Source organism: Sinocyclocheilus rhinocerous, unplaced genomic scaffold, assembly GCF_001515625.1.
Source record: "Sinocyclocheilus rhinocerous isolate Xijiao unplaced genomic scaffold, SAMN03320098_v1.1 scaffold1102, whole genome shotgun sequence".
Classification (NCBI taxonomy): domain Eukaryota; kingdom Metazoa; phylum Chordata; class Actinopteri; order Cypriniformes; family Cyprinidae; genus Sinocyclocheilus; species Sinocyclocheilus rhinocerous.
Genome location: NW_015640208.1, coordinates 611,426 through 633,179, shown reverse-complemented (window position 1 = coordinate 633,179; position 21,754 = coordinate 611,426). Strand labels below are relative to the sequence as shown.

Here is a 21,754-nt window from a genome sequence, read left to right as displayed (position 1 = left end):
CTCTCTCTCCCTACCGTTAAGTAACTTGTGCATTGTTTTACTTACTTGTTTTTGACATAACCGACCGAACTACAAGCTTTCCAGTGATGTCTGTGAGAAAGGTATATTCATTCGACAAGCTCGCACATCTGTGCCGCCGCGCGCTCAATCCACTCAGCGTGCTTTGCTTATCAGCTCGCACACGTCAGCTATACAGTCAATACTGAATGTTTAACATTATATTCGTTGCATACATATACTTCGTAGACATCCTTAATCTCTAATAACTCCATTCTGCTGTCTGTTGTTCTGTTGTCAGTGTTTCTTTGTTTGAATATAGCACTTATCACATGCTGTGTGGTATCGGCGTTTGGTATCGGGGCATTTTAACGAGTACGAGTACGAATACAGGAGCTCAGTATCGGGCCCGATACTGGTGCATCCCTAAAATCTACAGTATAACTATCTGTATATAAAAACAATAGAAGTCTATGTAATGCCCCCATTTAGATAGCTAAGTAAATGTGTGTGTGTGTGTGTGTGTGTGTGTCTGTGTGTGTGTGCTGGTATTCATTACGTTGTTGGGACCAAATGTCCCCACAAGTATAAGTAATACCAGTAAATTTTGACCTTTTGGGGACATTTTTTAGGTCCCCTAAATGCATAATTTTTATTTTTTTTTGGTTTAATATTTAGTTGTGATGCATTGATGCATATGATGCATTGACATCAGTACATTTTAAATGTGAGTTATGTCATCGTATGTCATAATATGTAGTTAAATTAATAAGTCCTTGTTTAATTAAAAATTAAATTAATAAGTCCTTTATGCGTTAGCAGTTCCTGCGCGCCCCTACATAAATCAGTGATGTCATATTCACGCACAGATGCTCGTCACAGCTTCAAGTTCCAAACGGACAAAATTAATCAGTGTTTTATGTCAAGCAATTGGAGGTTTTAAAGAGAAATGACGTTGAAATAAACTTTCTGGGGTCTGAATCTAATGACAGAACTCTGGACTCATTGTGTTCTGGAGAACAGGACCCAGTAGTCCCCGCTCAACAGCACAGATTCCCCGCCGCTGGATGATTTGGATGTTTACACGGATATTGTTTCCAAAGTGCTTGTGACGTTCATTTACGCTGTGCTGTTTGCAGTCGGCTTAATCGGTAACTCCATGACCCTGTAGGGTAGACTGAGTACATTTGAGACATGTGTACAGTTGAAACACCTTAAATAACTTGTGTACAAAGGAACCCTGAGCCGTGATTTTTGCTCCACACATGCGCATTAGCATTCTCTTTGATCATGGAAAATTTGAAAGGTGTGTGTCTTTCCACTCCAAAGATATTGGCAAAAGTTTTTTTTCCAAGGTAAGATTTTCATTTCACCATGTCCCTTCCACAATGAATAGCTTATTATCCTTTTATGACTGTTAAACTGCACATATATCATTGCAAACGTTACTCTGTGCTCTAAAAATAGACATATTTTATGATATTGTGCCATGCAAGGTTTTTGCATAATCTAGAGAAACATGCAAGTATGTCAGTGGGGTACAGTTGAGACACAGTATATCAACCCAGACAGGTGTCCTATTGCTTCACATGCTGTTTAGCTGTACAGTGTTATGATAATAGGTTAAAAGTCACATTTACACACATGCTACGCAAATTATGTTTAAAAAATTATATTTGTGATATTTCAACTGTCTATTATTAATGGACATATTTTCTAACATGAATGTTAAAAGGATAGCATAGCATTTTGTGAAATATACAAGGTTGTAAAGTGGGTACAGTTAATACACCCTTTATATCCTATGTATGCAGTAACAGTTCCATCAGAAAATAAGATGCATATTCAGAGGCTGTGTGTGTACTGGTTTTATACGTTATGAGGACCAAATGTCCCCACAAGTATAATAACAGTAAATTAGGTCTCTATGAGGAAACAAGCTTATAAATCATACAGAATGATTAAAAATGTAAAAATACAGAAAGTTTTGAGTAATGGGTATAGGTTTAGGGGTAGGTTTATAGAATATACAGGTCCCATAAAACAACAGGCTTAAAAAAACATACAAAACGGTGTTTTATGAAATTGCCAGTAATTTTCTGTAAGGGGTAGGTTTAGGTGTAGGAAGATACAGTTGAGACAAAAATGCACCTTATGTTTATGAGCTAATTGTGTAAAATATAAACTACTTATGGCTATTATTAGTTTATGATATTTAAGTACATAAACAAAAGAAATATCATGTGAAAAATCACTTCATTTCAGCATCTAGTTTTTGTGTAGTGATGAAAAAAGCAGAAAGTGTCTCTACTGTACTCAGTCTACCCTACATATATCTCCAGATCCATACATCTCCAAAGCACCGTCCATTATCACCTCGCCAGTCTGGCGGTGTCCGACCTGCTGATTCTGGTGCTGTGTATGCCGGTGGAGCTGTACAACTTCATCTGGATTCATCACCCGTGGGCTTTCGGTGAAGTGGTCTGCAGGGGCTATTACTTTGTGCGGGTTGGCTGTTCGTACGCGACGGCGTTAAATATCGTGAGTCTGAGCGTGGAGCGCTACATGGCGCTGTCACCCATTCAAAGCCAAGAGTCGGATGTCCCGCGGGCGCACCATCTGCGCTTTGTTGTGCATCGCTTATTCTCGCCTCTCCGATGCTTCTGACGATGGGGCAAATTTACGTGGGTGAAGAAAGCATCTGTACCACCGTGGCCTCCTTCAACACCGCCAAAACAGTTCTACAGGTGGGCATTAAGTCATAATCATTTTTAAACATAATTTTTAAACATCAATGCTTCTAAAACAAAAGAGATGTCCACTGACTTCCGTATGAAGAATTCTGTCCCTGTGCTGCCTGCTGTCATTAAGGGACATCAGGTAGAAGTGTGTAACGGGGCTGACGAGACGAGAGGCATGCGGATCCATGTGCAAGCTTTTATTCACAAGAAAAGTGGTCAAAAAACACAGGCAGGGTCGAACAACAGCAAACAGGTATGGCACAGGCAAGACAAAGAATATTCCTTGGGCTAGCATGGGTCTACGATCCAGTGTAGTGAGTCAATATGATGGACGAGTGACCTCTGGTGGCGATCGGATGGAAGTCCATGGACCAGATTTGTGACAAAGTGGTCAAGGAGTACAAATATTTAGGGACTGAATTTGATGATAAACTAAAATTCGAGGCAAACACTGATATTATTAGAGGGAAAGCGTGTATATATTTTCTGAGGAAACTTCGAACTTTTCATGTTTCTTTTATGAAGATGTTTTATACTTGTTTTATTGAATCTGTTTTAGGTTTTTCTATTATTTGTTGGTGTGGCAATTTGAATGTAAAGAATAGGAGTAAGTTGAATAGTATACTTCAAATGTGCAGCAAGATAGTGGGGATCGACTTAAGGACTATCACACAAATTTATGAACATAAGGTGACTAGGAAGGGCCAGTTAGTCCTTTCCGATGTCACCCATCCATTGTGGGCTGAATTTCAACTGCTTCCTTCTGGTTGGAGATTTAAACTCCCTTTGTGCAAGTCAAATAGATACAAGAATTCTTTACCTGCTGCAATAATGTTTTTAAATGACTCATTATAATGTGTGTGTTTTGCTGCTGTATACTGTATACTGCCGTCTACATAAAGAATTGCCTTTAAGGACAATAAAGATAAAGATAAGAATTATTATTATAATTTTTTTTTTTGACTTAACAGTTTTGGGGGAAATCCGAGACACAAATATGCAATTTATTTACATTTAAACCTGGAAATAAACTGAAATTTTAATAATTTTCAGAATGTAAAAACGTTGCAATATACAACAAAGAAGAAATATTTCACATGCATTCTGCGCTATTTTTCACTAATCAGATAAATTTGTGTTGATCGGTAAACTCCTTTGACAGTCAGATTTTATTGATTCCATTGAAGCACAATATATATACTCTTTGGGTCATTCTCAAATTATGCTGGAGAATGTGATCAGGTTTTGTTCAGTTATGTCAGCTTGAGTGCTGCTGGCGTACATAATGAATAATGGCAACATAAATAGTCGGAAATAAGAAATATTTTAACGTTTTTTTTGAGTTTGCATCATCATTGCATCTTTCTGATGAAAACACACATCACACACACACACAGACACATGACGTATGACGCAGTTATATATATATAACGCAGGAATTTCTGCTTAAAAAGCATAAGAAACACAACACACATCACATCAACAGAACTCATGAAAATAATGCTTGCAACTTAAAAGGTTTAATTAAATCAATAAATTAGAACGTTTAACTTGCAATATGCATTTAAGTTGTGGTATTAGGTCTCTTAAATTTCTTTTTAGAGAGCATTGCAGCAGATAAAATACATTTGAATTGAGCTCTTTGACATTTGTCTGTGTTGGTCTGACCTGTTTACTACAATGTAGTAACTTTACAATAAAGTAGTAAACATGACCATAATGTCTGAGAGAGTAGTGATACATAAATGGATGATGGCATAGTGATTTAATTTAAAACTGTTTTAAATTGTATTTACTGGACAGAAAATAGCTCTGTTAAAATTTCTCTTTAGATAGAACTGAACGTGCGTATGCTGAACATGACCTTACATGTACATCATGGAGTGGTGTGAGGTGGTGGGTAAAAAGAGAGAAAATATATGTGTTGAAGAGTATTTTTCACACGGATATGCTGATCTCGTTATATTACCTGGTGAAAATACTCTGAAGTGCAACAGCCTGTAAAATTGTCTGGGGAGGGAGAAGGAAACAAATGAAACCTGAAATGAAACTTTTTATAAATTAATTAAGGTCAGAATGATACTGTAAAGAACCAAGTACACAAAAATAGAGCAAAATTAACCATACCCAATTAGAGGCACTTTTTTCATATTTTTTTTCATATTTAGCTTCAGGTGTGTAGAAAATATTAGAACAGGGACAGGGAGGGCATTTTTTTCCCACTCGACTTTTGGGAAATAATCATTGCATATGCCATAATGTGTCCCATCCCCACATTTTGAATAGTCCCTATTTCAGTACTAAATATTTTTCCTTACAGGTAAATGCCCTTCTCTCTTTTGTGGTGCCAATGCTGCTGATCACAGTGATGAACGGCCTGATTGGACATCAACTCCAGAGAATGACCCATCATGACTTACACTGTTCAGCACCTTCAGATCACAGCGTCACTGCAGAGACACACCGTGAGCGATCCTTACACCATGGTGTCAAAGTCCTACATGAGTGAAAGAAATGCATAATTTTAATGTGTTCAGTTTTTGATGACACTATAAATTAGAAATTCTACAGTTGAAACCCAACAGAATAGACAACTGAAAGTGTCTGATAAGAGGTGGTACAGACAGGGGCTCAATGTTTGGTGTAACTTAAAAGTAACTTATATTTAGATACAATATTTAAAGTTTCTTTATCCGTTTTTGCTCTGTCAACAAAAATAGTTCCAAACAAAGCCACAAAAGAACCGCTGCAACACAGTAGTGGTGTTTCTAGAGGTGGGAGTAAGTCACACATGTGCAAGTCACAAGTAAGTCTCAAGTCTTAACCTTCAAGTCTCAAGCAAGTCCAAGTCAATTTTTGTGAGAATCAAGCAATTCAAGTCAAGTCGTAGCTTGGGTCAAGCAAGTCACTGTCAAGTCATACAAATGTTTGATGATTTAACTGAATTTATATATTAAAATAAGTTAAAACTACAGTAGTTATGGACTATGGGAGTTTTATTTGCAACAAAAAAAAAATTGCAATATGCATTTTGTCCACATACAGCTGAGTTGTTAATACAATAAAAATCTAAAAATAAAAAATTAAAAAAATTTAAACTACATAGCCTAAAATGAAAATGTAACTGAACGTAACTGAAACATAAAAGCATGAAAAGTATTTAGGTACAGCTGTTTCAATATGCCTCAAATATTGCAGAAAACCATGAAAAAGTATTAAACAATTCAAGTATAATGGTTTCTATGCCACCAAATGGCATCCAAACAGGCATCACCTTACCTTACCAAACACGCTTATTGCGATTATTAATACATATTATATTTAAAAACACCACTCAAAACCACTGATTAATTATTTTTCCTTTCACAGACCCTGTGATGAAGAAGATTTCGAATACCAAAGTGTTTGAATTGCAAGCCCTCAGCTGCAGAAAATGCAACAAGCCGTACTCAAAGAAAAGTGACCCTCCACTTAAAGATGAACATAGTGACATTTAAAATGTTCTGTTTCTTTGTTTGGTTCAGCCATTTGCAGGCTTAACTTGAGTTAGAAAAAAATGCACTTCATTCACTTCTGCGCTTTATTTCAGTAACTTCTGTTTTGTGTGTGTGTGTGCCAAAAAAATTGCACTGTGATGTATTTTTATTCATGCATGGAATATTCATAGTGTACTTTCCAGTAATACAGGTATAACTGAAATTATCAACATATGATTTAAAGCGCCCCTATTATGCCATTTCGAATATTGCCTTTTATGCAATGTGTAATGTAGCTCTATGTGAATGTAAACGATCAGCAAAGCTGTAAAGCCGAAAGTGCACGATAAATAAAGTTATTGTCTCCCAGAAGAAAAAAATCGACTCTGAACAGTCTAAACGAGTCGTCCGTAATTCGAATCCCACTTCCGTGATGGCTACACGACGCAGGGTAACACATTTGCACAATGCTCGCCTATGTTCTACGTTGGCCGGCCGCAAACAACTTGACCCACCCTCAAACACTGTAGCTTGTTCATGTGGTTAACATCATGTCGAGAAGCCGCTGTGTCCTACGCTGTGAAAGTAAATTTGTTTAATTTTCACTTCCGAAAGATGAGGCTGCAAAGAATCAGTGGTTAAAATACATTTTCCACCGTACCACAGCAGTACAACCCCAGTCTTTTTTAGAGTTCCCGTTATTTTACTGATGACTGCTTCTCTAATCACGGGGAGTTCAACGTGGGATTCACAAAATGCTTGCTCTTGGAAAATGGTTCAGTACAGTTTATTCGGACCAGCTGGCTCCACTGAATCACAACCTGTAAGTATGATAAATAATAGATGATTTTTATTTTTTATTGAATGTTCAAAATACAGAACTATGGCAATGGACGTATTAGGCTTGTTCAAGATGCATCGGCGCTGCGCAGACTGATCGGTGTATGACATCAAAGTACCCCGAGAGCGATTCAAAAGCTTTAGTCGTCTGCCCTCCAATCACTCTCGCGGTACTTTGATGTCATACGCCGATCGGTTTGTACGCGGTAGACCAATCACAACAGACTGGGCCATCTGACCAACCACAGCGGAGTAGGCTCACGGAAAGAAGGGGTTTAGAGAGACTGAATCTTAGAACTGCTTCGAACGAATCGTGTGAGAATCGTTGGAAAATGAGGTGATATTAAATGCATATTTAATATGCCTTTATTAAATATGCAAATTAATAAAAAGACCTTGCATATTGTATCCGACCTATTGTAGGAGACTCCCAAAACAATATTGGGAACCTTAAAAATGGCATAATTGGGGCACTTTAAGAAGTTCTGTTAGCATTTTTTTTATCTTTATTTGAATTGACTGTAATTATTTTACAGAGTACTAGTAATGCATTTGTGATTAGCTGAAATGCTACTGAAAATGTTCTTGAAGCACATGATTAAAGTGAAGCTTAAAATATATAGTAACTGTAGTTCAAAAAGTATAAAAGTGTGTTTTACGTGAAATGTAAACAAGTACAATTAAATGACACTAAAGGTACATGAAGTGGTTCCATTTTAACACAACTAAATATAATACAATTATTTTAAAATTGATCTTAAGCATATCTTAAAGAACACTTACCATTGTTCCAAAATAACACAGTCAATATGCACTTATTATAGTACAATTAAAATGTAATAAGTGCATCAATAATAGCAGAACTTGAGTGTATTTCTTTTTTACCTGAGGAGTGAAGCATGTGTGACCTGTGCGGCTGTGCCGGCAGAGTGAGATCACTCAAGCCCAATTGCTCAGCCCCCACTTTTTCTTCTTCCAAGGTTCCTGGAAGACAAGACGGGATGGGAGAGCGGAAGGGCGGGGCTGCCTTAATGAGCGAAGCAGGGTGAGACTGACTCGTGGCGGGACATTTGCTACAATGCTGCTGAAATTTGCTCCTAAGAAATTTGCATTGTGATGAAATGCCATTCAACGCCGACTTACAGGCAATTTCTTTCAGGGACATGTCTTTTCAAGATTTTTTTTTTAATCGTATCAATCCCAGTTGTTTATATAGCTGGTGTTATTCCCATCTTAATTTGGGATATACATACAGGGTTGTGTAATAAATGCACAATAAATTTTAGTACATCAATTCTGTCTCAGGTTTGTTACACAAATCATGATTTCTAGTGACTTAGCTAATAATAATAAATAATAAGCCACAGGGGCTGCACTGTCCTGATACAATTTTTTTTAAAGTCTGCTAGGATGTGGCATAGGTGTTTTAATGTGCCACTTGTGGGGTGACAAATCTAGATTAATGTGAGATATGCAAAACATTTAAATTAATGTAGGAACTGGGTTATGCAAATGTAAAAATGTAAAGTATATGAGAACAACATGTTGCTGTTTTTTTTCCTAGTCCATTTGGAATCTATGAATTTTCTATTGGTTTTCAGCCTCCAGGGAGAGCATTAACCATTTTGAATACTCAAAAAATGATGAAAACATCACAGTATTCACCTCCTAAATATGATGAATAAAATCTCATGTACTATGTATACACAACAGTGAGAGTCATCACAGTTTATTTGTTTAACCATCTCTAAATTGGAAAAAACTTTGTGATTCTAATCCAACTGTAAAAACCCTGCTGATAGTTCAGAAGGTTACAGTTTGTTTCACAAGAGTTTGAGTTATAAATACAAACATTTGAACAATTTATATATGAGGACACATTTGTGGTGTAATGCATTTAAAAATGATTGATGTGCTTTATGAGTTAGATATGGAAATGGACTTTTGAATCAGTGAATATAGTGGTTTAAGCAAATTGAAATGTGTTTTAAGAAAATTAAGTCTCGAATATGAGCCTGATATTTCTCAGATGATTAGCCACTGTGCACATAGTCTGTTTCACGACTTCTTAAACCATGCTTCTCAGTAGCATTTACATTTTGCTTGTGGGCTTTACCAATTGTTTCTTTTTCAAAAGTTCTTGCTCAGCATCAGACTTCAGCTTGGAGGGAGATTACTTATTGGGTGGCCTTTTTCCTTTACATGAAATTGAAAAGGAAACAACTCTGTTTTCTGCAGAGACCACCGAATGTTTCAGGTAAGCAAGGATCTTTTACCAGTCTCGGGTTATGAATGCACAGTATTTTAAATTAAAGCAGCATTTCCTCAAAGTACTCATTGCTAAACGGAATATTCAATTACATGCTATTAACTCCCTCACTTCTGTTTTCAAGGCACATTTCCTCAAAATCTGGTTATCACATGTTGCAAGTAATGAGATTTGCTGTTGAAGAGATTAATAACTCCACCACTCTTCTGCCCAATGTTTCTCTGGGCTATGAAATTTTTGACTATTGTTCTAATACAAAGAATTTCAATTGTTTCAGGTAAGCAAAGACCTTTTACCAGTGTAGGATTATTGCTATGCAGTATTTTAAATCAAAGAAGCATTTCATATTTCTGAACTGAATATTAAATTACATGCTATTAACTTCCTCATTGCTCTTTTTTAGGCACAGTACCTCCACGTCTGGTTATCAGATGTTGCAAGTGATGAGGTTTGCTGTTGAGGAGATTAATAACTCCACAACTCTTCTGCCCAACGTTTCTCTGGGATATGAGATTTTTGACCACTGTACGGACTCAAAAAATTTCCATTCAGTCTTCAGTTTTATCTCGAATAATGGCTCAATAAAACCTAAAGAAAAACTCAACAACTATCAGCCTAAAGTGATTGCTTTAACAGGACCATATGGAAGCACAAGAACTATGACTATTGCACCACTGTTCACAATGGACCTTATACCAATGGTAAATTATTTTTCTTTTTATACAGTATACATAATAAAATACTTACACACTTGCTTCCTACCACGTAGGACTACCATGTTACTACATATATGAGTGTTTTTTCTCTCTCAAAGGTGAATTATGGAGCTTCTACCTATGCGTTAAGCAATAAACTTCAGTATCCTTCCTTTGTAAGAACAATCCCTAGCAACAAAGACCTGATAGAGATGATTATTCACATCATATGGTGGTTTGGATGGAACTGGGTTGCCTTTATTGGTAGCCAAGACGATTACAGTTCAGATGGACTAAAGCTTTTTAATGAGTATATAAGCAATACTGGTATTTGTTTGGCCTATCAAGAGGGTCTAAGTCTAAACACAAACTACAGTCTAACGCTTAAAAAGATTGATATGCTCAACATCAATGTCATTGTAATTTTTGCTTTGCCACAATATGCAAGCAAAATTGTCAAAGCAGCCATAGCGAACAACATCCGAGACAAAGTATGGATTGCAAGTAATGCATGGGCTATGAATCAACAGCTTCCAAGAGAGCCAGGAATTGAGAAAATTGGCACAGTCATTGGCATTACAGAGAGACTGTTGTCATTGCCCGGATTTAATCAATTTGTCTATAAAGCCAGAGGAGCATCTGATGCTGGCCATAATGATTATGAGGGTAAAGTCAAGAGTAAGACATGCAATCAAGTTTGTCATTACTGCTCATTGCTGACTGCAGAGGAGATTATAAATGAGAATCCCTCACTTTCCTTTGCCATATATGCTGCCATATATACGATAGCTCATGCATTACATAAAGTTCTGCAGTGTGACATCAATGAATGCCAGAAAAATACAATGGCCAAGCCATATATGGTAAGTGAACTCATGTGAATCATGTCAAGTTGTAATATAACATTAATATAATATAATATAATATAGATAATATAGTTATATAATTATACACTATTTGTCTTTTTTATTTCTTTACACACCTCACAACAGCTTCTGGGAGAAATAAAGAAGTTGCATTTTATACTCAATGGCCGTCAGGTGAAATATGATGATCATTTTGATCCAGCTATCAGTTTTGCAGTTGTGGTCTGGCGCACTGAAGTGAATCCTCCACAGTTCGTGATGGTGGGCACATATGAGAAACATCCAGGAATTACTTTTACCATTGATAACTCTCTCCTTCCCTGGCATAACAATGGTTCTGTAAGTCTTTTTGTTGAGAGTTTATCTAAATATTGATTTAATTATACATTTTATTTAGCTTTATAGATTACAGTTTTCTCAATCAGTTTTACACATTTTGCCAAATGAAAGTTAACTAACAGACTTCTACTTTAGCAAAACAATTCAATTTATCGTCATGATGAATGAGAAATGAGGTTTGCTGTTGAGGAGATTAAAGGGGTCATGAAATTAAGAATTAAAATGTTCTTGATATTTACATATATGAGAGGTTACTCTGCAAACAAAATGTACTGCAAGTTTCAAAGCTCAAAACTAATGCCCCAAGTTAAAATATAAATTATTGTTACCCTTCGGAAATGCCAGGATTTGAAATCAGGACAATCATGATGTCACAATTTCACTTCAACACGCTCCTTAACATGCATCATTGTTTTGTATAATCAAGAAGGTGTGTTCAGAACTAATGCCTGTCCATCTATCAAAAGAGCTTTACTATAAAGATAGGCCGTTTTGGTGCAAAAAAAAAAAAAAAAACCTTTCCAAACTTCATCATCTAACCTGGAGAGACATAATATAAAAATGTGAAACTGCATCTCATGGTCAGGACAAGCTTGGTGTTTCAGAGAACCGTGGGTTATGAACAGTCACCTGTTTTTTTTTTAATCTTTCATCATCTTGTGTTCAAGATCCACCTATTGGAGATATGGACAGCTCCATGGTTGCACAATATGCTCACAGTGAGACCCTGAAAGCCTGAGCAAGGTCACTTAAGAGACATGTCACAAAGTATTCATACACAAAATGAGTCAATCTGGTTAGTCAATCTTACCCCAGATGTAGAGATTTACTGGGCTAGGAAGGACATTATAGATCGCTCGATTCAAGTACTTGCGGGGTCATGGCTGGGTTGTGGGTTGGCTCCTAACCCTGCCCAGCCCGTAGTTACCATGCCCACCAAAGTGTGCGTCCCTACATCTCATCTGGGACTCTCAGACTCTCCTGTGCTCTCCACTTCCTGCCTGTCCACACCATGATACCTGCCGATGCCACCCTCGAGTCCTTAGAGTCCAGACAGAGTAGTGCCTCTCTGGCGTGAGAGACCTTGAACTCCTCATTGAGGCTGCTGAATGGGAGCTAGAGTGCATTTTTCTTTCTATAGAGTGCTACGCTGCTCAAGCTGCGTGGCAATCCCAAGCACCTGCGGATGTAGCTACTGACCTTCTTCTCCATGGTCTCCACTGTTGACCTAATACATCAGCAGAGGCCAGAGGATTCGAAGTACGATGCCATGTTGGTATATCCAGGCCTTAAATTGGCCTAGTAGGCTAGACTTTTCGACTGTGGTGAGCCAAGATTCAAGCTCCCTGATGGTCGATGAATGGCCGTTGCATCTCTGAGGCTGCACTCAAAGACCTTGTCAAGGCTCCTGACAGGTTTCTTGGTGATGGATGGGATTACAATCCCACCCACCTGGAAGCAGAACTTGTCCACCCTTTTCCTCACCATGGACCTGGACTTGGCAGATTTGAAACTCATCCTAATGGCCTACTTCCTCCTTGGAACAAGTCAGATATCCACTTTGCTTCTGCCCAAAAAGCTGTTTTGTGAACCCGAAGGGATTGGCTATGAATGTAGCTCAATTCCTTACTGTCTCTCCGTCACCTTCTGTGCCACTCTGTTCTGCAGGGTCACGAGTTTCTTACTAATGCTGTGACAGAGCTTGATGAGTGGTAGTTTCTCATCCTCAGTTGCTGCCTTGAACTATCTTGTCAAAGCTCGAAACTCTTTCTGCAGTTAGTGGATCTTGTCTGCCCTCCGGTTCATGGTATGCTTTGGTCTGCTGGTCTTGCACTCTTCAACGCCAAAACTCTCTGTCACAAAACTGACAGTGATGGTGGTCACTGTGGTTTGCTTTGGTGGTGATAATTCTTGCCGTATCCTCAACAAACTGGCATCATACTCTATGCTGGCTTGCTGCAGACCACTTGATCATATGCTGCTGAAATAATCTGCCTGGAGCAGAAGAGTTTTATGCTTGGAGGTTTTGGGCACTGTGGGGTGTCTCCGGGCCAGGGTCCTCTTGCGTCTCACTAGAATTAACTTCTGTGCATTGTGCTGTGCTCTCCTGCACCATGCATTTCATCTTGGTCTAATAGATGTTAAGGCCGTGCTGATTCTTGCAGACCTTGCTGCAAATGTACCTTGAAGTTGTCATTATTGCTAATCCATTTGCCAAGGTCATCATCATTGGGTCCATCCTATTGGGGTGCTCATCTCCCCCCCCCTTTCAGGTTTATGACTCTATGGGTGAATCTGTAGCTTTATGAGGTTCCTTTTCTTGGAAGATGCAGGTTGGGCTGCTACTGCTTCCTGCTCCAATTGCTGTCTGTCAACTGTCTCTCCTGTTGTCACCAATCTATTCTCGGTTTTCAACCAGTCTATTACTGGGTGTCATTGGCTGAGCCAGTATAGATGCATCAAAGATACATCATAGGATGCACTAAAACACATCTGAGGTCATCGGGTGTTTCGGGTCTTTCAACATCATACACCCTCACTCAGGTGACCCAGCCAGAGTTGATCAGACCCTGTCCCAGCAGCACAAGGCCATGGATCACTCTTCTTAAGTCACAGTCATCTGGAAGCCCTTACAGTCATATGGAGACCATGTAGAAGTAGCCCTAGCATTCTGAACAGTGGAAATAACACATGGCAGGAGCCCGAATGTGTTTAATTTAAGAGGGTGGTAGATTTCCCCGTTTGCTTGGAACAGGAGGTCTGTATGTAATGAGAGAGCCTGGGCATACAGAAGTCAGACTCTGTTCTCTCACTGTGGCCCGGATAGGCATTATTAGGCAAAGGGGAGGGAATTCATAGAGCAGGGCAGGTCTGCGTCCCTGTACAGAATGCCTGGGACATGGGTCACCCATAACGACAAAATGTGCCACCTGTTCCATACCAAAAGCTTGTGAGCTAAAGCATGAAGCTTGGAGGAGCGCATCCCTCCTTGGCAGTTGATATATGCTACAGCTGTGGTATTGTCACAACGTGCTAGAACATGATGCCACTGCAAATGTGGCAGAAAATGTTTCAGAGCCTTCCACACAGTGAGGAGCTCCAAACAATTTATATGGGCTGAGTAAAGAGTGCTTGGCCGCATTCACTCTTCTGCTCTCCTTTGGTCACTCCCCATCTTGTTTAGGATGCCTCTGTCATTACCACTTTCCTCAACATAATTGCCCCAACATGAGGAGGGTCCCATGAGCGTAAAACTCTGCATTCCTCCAGTGGCACAGCACTGCTGTGCATGAGCTGAAGAGATGAACAGTGTGAGATGAAGAGATAAAACCCACTTCATGAATGCCCTCATTCTCAAAGTGCCCAGAAGCAGGACATGGGCAGCTGAAACCATAAAACCCTGTAGCCTGAGACATGTGCAATACTGTACCATTGCTGTGCTGATGACACACAGCTCTATCCTTCATTTCAACCAGAAGACCCAATGGTAGCTGCATGGATCTCAGGCTTCCTGGTGGACATCTCAGCATGGATGAAAGAATATCACTTGCAGCTCAACCTGGTAAAGACTGAGCTTCTCGTCTTCCCTGCCACTCTGACTCTACAGCATGATTTCACCATCCAGCTAGGTTCATCAACAATTACCCCATCAAGATCAGTCAGAAATCTTGGAGTAATCTTTAATGACCAGCTGACCTTCAAGGACCACATTGCAAAGCAGCTTGGTCACGCATTGCACATCAGAAAGATCAGGCCTTTCCTAACAGAGCATGCTGCACAACTTCTTGTCCAGGTCCTTGTCATTTCTAGGGTGGACTTCTGCAATGCTCTTCTGGCTGGACTTCTATCACGCACAATCAAATCTCTATAAATGATTCAGAATGCAGCAGTACGACTGGTCTTCAACAAGCCCAAAAGGGCCCATGTCACACCTCTCTTTTTCTTGTGCACTTGCTACGGGTTGCTGCTCACATCAAGTTCAAATCACTGATGTTTGCATGCAGAACAGCCATGGATTCCACACACTCCTACTTCCTCTCACTCTTACAGTACGTGTCTACATCCCCTCCAGAAGTCTGAGGTCACTTTCCTTATTCCGTCTCTGTTCTAGTTTGTAGTAATCTGAACAGTGTCTGAAACTTTGTATTACACAAGCACTTCCTGTGTTAATTTGCCTCTTTATGATGAAGCCCTTGTTGTATTCCTCGCTTGGATAAAAGCATCTGCTAAATGAATAAATGTAAATGCAAACAGCAAACAGAACCACTGAGAGACCCATAGAATGCCTGTTAGGCTTGGATAGATTGACAGGCATAATTGAGAACAAGGTCATTGATTGTGACAATCTCCTTCCAGAGTGAGGGTGAAGGAACCCTTTCTCTGGATGTTGTCCTATGTCAATCAGGAGCTTGGCCTGGTAATCGGATAGCAGGGAGTAGATGTTAATATTTTATCGGAAGTTAGTTTAGCCGATAAAATATACTATAAAGTAGCTGGGTCGCTTTGGTCAGAACAGCTCAGAGAGGCTGCACTGTGAGAGGCCCTCGGGTGTGCACTCTTGTAGTATTTACTTAGTTATAAATATACTAATCCATGCAGAAGAAGTCAATTTGATTCCATTTGAATAAAGGCTATATGACTTTATTTTAGTTAGCTGTTAGGGTAGGCAGCAGGTCCGGCCCAAGCCTTTATGGGGCCCTAAGCAGAATTTTATATGAGGGCCCCTCGGTGCCGCCAATAGGACTGATTATTGTCAATGCTTGATCATTTGCACACTATAAATCTAACACACCCATTATCAATTTTATTTGTTGTAGCTGTGTTGCTTACATCATACCAGTGTCTGCCTGGCATGTTTTTACCCTTCTACGATTTTTTGATTATAACAGTATAGCAAACCCACAAGAGTGGTCAGTTGTTAATTTGCACTTTCAAAGTCTTATAGTACTAAATGGCATACTTAATGTGGTGGTGTACTGAAAAGTAGCTAAATAAACCAGCAGACAATGGATTTACAGAACAGAATGTTATTTTAATGACATAAATTATTAAAAACTGCAGCAAGCCATCTGTTCATCTAAAAGAACAACTCTTAATCTATAACTAGCTAATTGGGTATAATGATATTGGAATATAATAGCAAAGACAAAAGGTAAATAATGTTAAGCTGTTATCAATACCAAGTTTATGAAACAGAAGCTTTATTAATACCACATGAAAACACTGACTTAACCTTATTAGTTTCAGTTTATCTTACCATAAGATAACGTAACTCTGCCATAGCAACACCCAACTTAATCACTTGCATTTTATGCATCTTATGCACTTTATTCCTTTTCCATTCATGGTATTAATTTAGTAGTTGTTGATTACTCTTGAAATGTTGCTCCTTTCCCCACTGCATTGTTACCAGCACAACCAGTGGAAGAAATCACCGCCACCAGACTGCTCTCTTTACCACAGAGAATGTAAATATCACGTATCCAAATCTCTGAACACACCATACTAGTATCACATAGTGGAACTACAAAAATACAGCATGTTTGCAAACACCCCTTTCACGCATTATGCCTCCCCCAACTCAAAAATCACAAACGCAGCTCATAAAAACACTTGCTTTACACCATTGTCTGTCTCTGTGTATTTTGCCAAGTCTTTGAATTTTGCTTGTAAGACCACTTTAATAATTGATTGTGGTCAGGATAATGAAGAGACTTTCAACCAGTATAACAAATATGCTTTTGGGGAAAAAATTCCTGCCGCAACTTTAACTGTTTTGAAAGCAAGAGCAAAGGAATTTGTGTGCATTTAAGGCAATTATGTAATTTGTATTGAGTTCACTGATCTTAGTTTGGAGAAATGTGTAAAATCGATTGAAATAAATGGCAACTTTAATAACACATTTTCCCATTCCTTAAAGGTTCCTTTCTCAAACTGCTCTGTTGAGTGTAAGGCGGGATATTCAAGGCAACCTGACGATTTTCATAGTTGCTGTTTTACATGTAAAAAATGCCCGCCTAACAGCTATGTGGATTTTTCTCGTAAGTACCTTAGGCAGCAGACAATGACAACTTGGAATTTAAAGAGGTAGTCCACCCAAAAATGGAAATTCTGTCATCATTTACTTACTCTCATGTGATTCCAAACCTGTATGCATTTCTTTTTCTTTCTGCTGAGCACAAAAGAAGATATTTTGAAGAATGTTAGTAACCAAATAATTTCCGTTCCTATTAAATTTTCAATTGTATTTTTATCCATACAATGTCAGTGGAAACAGTTTGGTTACCAAATACCAACATTTTTCAAAATATGTTCGTTTATGTTCCTCAGAAGAAAGAAAGTCATGCAGGCTTGGAATGACATGAGGGTGAGTAAATGATGACAGATTTTTCATTTTCGATGAAAGCTCCCTCCGTTTATTCTACAATACAATACTTTACTGGAGTTATGGTGCTATTTGAAGACTAAATATTTCCCACATCAAGTTACAATTATTGCAAAATACTAATAAACAATCATATTATTTTACTCTTTTTTTCAGGGGACCCTTATACCTGTTTTCCTTGTGCAGAGGGTGAATGGTCTGATGAGGGCAGCACAACATGTAAGACACGCTCTGTTGTCTATCCTCAATTCACAGAAATCCCCTCCATCATTGTCATGGTTTCTGCTGCATGCCTAATTATTCTTCTTATTGCCATATTTTGCCTTTTTGCCTACAATTACGACACACCAGTGGTGAAGTCTGCTGGTGGCGGCATGTGTTTCCTCATGTTGACCAGTTTGATTATGTCTAGCATAAGTGTGTTCTTTTTCTTTGGAAAACCATCATTTGTATTTTGCCTCCTGAGAAATGCCATATTTGTATTTTTCTTCACTGTTTGTATTTCCTGTTTGACTGTCCGTTCCTTTCAAATTATTTCTGTTTTTAAAATGGCTGCTCAGTTCCCTAAGGTGCACAGCCTTTGGGTAAAACACAATGGCCAGAGGCTCTTCATTGCATTTGTTTCTTTCATTCATTTCATTTCTTGTGTGATCTGGATGACTGTCAATCCTGTCAAAGCCATTGCTGACTCATGGACTTATAAAGATCAACTTATGCTCATTTGTGAAATGGGGAACACTATACCATTAACCATAGTCGTGTTCATAAGTTGGTTTCTTGGTTTCCTGTGTCTCCTGTTTTCTTATATGGGAAGAGATCTGCCGAAAAATTACAATGAGGCCAAATCAATAACATTTAGTCTCATTTTGTACTATCTGAGCTGGATTGCATATTTCACAGCATACCTCACTCTCAAAAGCAAATACATTGTCGTTTTGAATGCAGTGGCCCAGAGATCCAGTATAAATGGAATTCTCTTCAGTTATTTCATACCAAAATCTTACATCATAATATTCCAACCACAAAAGCACACTCCTGCATACTTTCAAACTTCTATTCAGAATTACACCCAAACCATTAGTAGGACCTAGACTCGGACATTAGCTGTGTATAGTTGTGTTGTGTATAGAAAGTCAACTCTTTAGTTTTCAACTCTTTAGATCCTTCACTTTTATGTTACCAGTCTTAAAGAAAAACAAGTAGAGAAAAGTAGGCAAAGTAGAGAATGGAGATCTATTTTGGGGTTCAATCTGCATAAGAGGTTATGTGATTTTTGAGTTTTATACATATAATGTAGGCTAATGTAAACTGAAAGACTTCTTTTTTTAAACTTATATTAATAAAGATCTTTTTCAAACTTCAATAATTAGTGTCCACATAATCCATGTATGTTTGATGTCATTCTCACTGTCTATTCAAACTCAAATTATATCATAGTAATTTATATTATATAAAATTAGTAACAAATAATTATACTAATATAGCAACACCAGTTTTTAACCCATTTATTTATTTATATTTCTCCAAACTATGGTCCATGCTCTCAAAACACAGACAAAGAAACAGACTCATACTTTTGCTGAACAATTCAATTCTCTGCATAATTATACACTGAATTATTTTCTAATAATACACTGAAAGTTAAAATATATTAAAACTGCCAACAACACAGCTGTTCTTTACTAAACACATAACACATTGAAGTAACCAGGGTTTGAAAACTAGTGAGGTCTGGGGTATGGTTAAGAATTGTGCTATCCACCTTTTTCCCGTAAGAGCGGCCATTTGTACATTTTATGGGACTGGCTTCCGGTGTCATTCGCTTCCAGCTAATTTTAAGCTGGAAGAAAACAGCTCCTTGTGCTGCTTGATATTGCAAACTGGTGTGTCTTCAAACAGGAAAATCAAAGTTGGCACACCACAGCTCCAAAAGTAGAAACATATTTAATTATGTTCTCACCACAGGTGAGGTTTCAAGCCTAAAAGCTCTTCATCATGAACACATACAAAGAGCGTTGTAATGTTTAGTGTCATGTTAATGAAAGACACTAGAGGACAGGCAAACACTGTAAAAGGGGTTCTTGGTAGATAGAAAAAGAAGCTGAAAATTTGGGCAATACAGGTGTTATGTGAATGGAGAATAAAATGAGCTATTTCACAAACATGTCTTGACTGAGCTTGTGATGAGAACATTATGACTGTCCGAGATTCAAAAAGCAAACTTTTTGTTGTCACCTTTCCTTGTGTCTTTTGATTAATTTTTTTATATTTTTTTTGTTGTTTTATTTTAGTTTTTTCTTTTCTCTTTTCCTGATTATCTGTTACATTTTTGTTGCATATAGCCTTGCACGTCAGTTACAACCCTGGAGATGTGGACAGTTTGAGGCAGCTATAAGGTGGTTTATTCCCCTCTTCGTTTACTCATTAATTTGTTCACTTATTTATCTATTTATTTTCTTATTTATTCTTATTATTGTTATACCTATATAACATACGCACCTTATACCTCCTGCTGCTATGTATCTGTTTGTTGTCTTGAAGATTGTTTGAAGAGTATTTGTCTGTGTGTTTCTGGGGGGAATGGGAAAATAGTGTGAGATTTTTTGCATATTTTGTTATGAATGCCAATTAATAAAGTACAACAAAAAGAGCTACATCATTGCCCATATAAGACCTTTTCAGGAAATAAGCATTAATAATATGCTTCACATATCAGCCAAAGGCAGAGGGTGAACCAGCTCCAGGCTATAAGTATAGCCTAAGGACACACATTTAATACATGGGTGGAGTGAGAACATAAGGTAGTCGCACACCGGACAAGAAGCGCCGGCCCGCGTCTAGGACAACTCACAGGTATTGCACCCAGTTCAAGACAGCAGTCCAAAACTGTTCATCGAAAAGTTCACTTCAGGAATTAACAAAGTTGCATTGATGAGTTTGAAGTACGGTGTTTGACAAAACAGAGCAACAGAGTTCTGCTGTTATGTCCCCAGCAATGTCAAAAGTGAACTGAGTGTGTGCATTCAGCACTATATGGAGTGCAGCTCACGCTCACAGATGAGCCAGAAAGTCACTCTGTCAAGGGTGATGACATATTCAGGGCCGGATTTACTTCTTTTCGTGACATAGGCAAAACACATTTCTGGGCCCCCCTTCCCTATTAATATAATAGGCCTAATATTACCACCCCAGCAGACAAAAATATTTCTTAATCAGTGAAATCTCGTGTGTGTTTAACTAGCTAATTTTGTACCCACCTAATTCCAAACCTTCCTTCGCAAATTCCAAAACTTCATTTCAGAGCTAATAACAGAGGCTTGAGCCATTGATATGCAGGCTAACGCAGTTATTAATGCAGTAACGCAGTTATTAGAGAGAGAGAGAGAGAGAGAGAGAGAGAGAGAGAGAGATATTAAGTGCATGTGAATACCTGCGTCTGTGCGTCTCTCAGCAGCGTTCAGCAGCAGCATCTACTAATAGCGAATCTTTAAATTGAACTGCTTATTTGCATGTAAACTGAAGGACGTTTTGAGTGACTTTTTTTTGTATTCATTAATTGCAGTCCTGCATATTTTCTGATTGAAAGGAGTAAAAATCGAGATTGATTTGATAATGTTTCTATGTTGATTCAAAGTTAAATAAGTGATTTTAATTTGAAGACATTTAGATTTTTATGACAATCTTGATCTATATTTCATCATTGAAATAACGAAAAATGTATGTTAAATTTCAACATTGATTCAATGATAATGTGGTTGATGCATTAACATTGATTTATTGTTGATTCAGTGTTGGTCTGCGATCTGGGATATGAGTATATTTATGTTGTTTCAGTCCTGGGATCATGAAAAAAAATTTAATAAAAAAAATTAGTTGGCACAAATCTTGTTTTTTAGACTAATTTCTATATTGTAGAAGAGCAAATATCAAGTACATGAAAAAAATTTGTTAAAAAAAAATCAGGTCTGAAAGGGTTGAGATGTGCGCGGGAACATCTTTAGACTGCTTTCATTAATTACGTGGTTTAATATTCAAATCATATACATAGGTAGAAACAATATATAAACATACGTTAAATATATATATATATATATATATATATAGTATCTCACAGAAGTGAGTACACCCCTCACATTTTTGTAAATA

The 21,754-nt window shown here is 38.0% G+C and overlaps 1 protein-coding gene and 1 pseudogene across 1 annotated transcript in view; both read left to right on the top strand.

The window, feature by feature from the left end:
- Positions 1-5,247, top strand: part of LOC107752572 (neurotensin receptor type 1-like) — a 10,605-nt pseudogene extending 5,358 nt beyond the window's left edge.
- A 2,706-nt stretch (positions 5,248-7,953) lies between these two features.
- Positions 7,954-21,754, top strand: part of LOC107752571 (taste receptor type 1 member 1-like) — a 15,835-nt gene continuing 2,034 nt past the window's right edge. The window contains exons 1-7 of the mRNA XM_016568577.1: positions 7,954-8,099; positions 9,192-9,311; positions 9,727-10,024; positions 10,138-10,881; positions 11,011-11,216; positions 17,140-17,264; positions 17,765-18,331. Of these exons, the coding sequence (XP_016424063.1) occupies positions 7,954-8,099; positions 9,192-9,311; positions 9,727-10,024; positions 10,138-10,881; positions 11,011-11,216; positions 17,140-17,264; positions 17,765-18,331 (2,206 nt within the window). The remainder of the gene's footprint in view (positions 8,100-9,191; positions 9,312-9,726; positions 10,025-10,137; positions 10,882-11,010; positions 11,217-17,139; positions 17,265-17,764; positions 18,332-21,754) is intronic.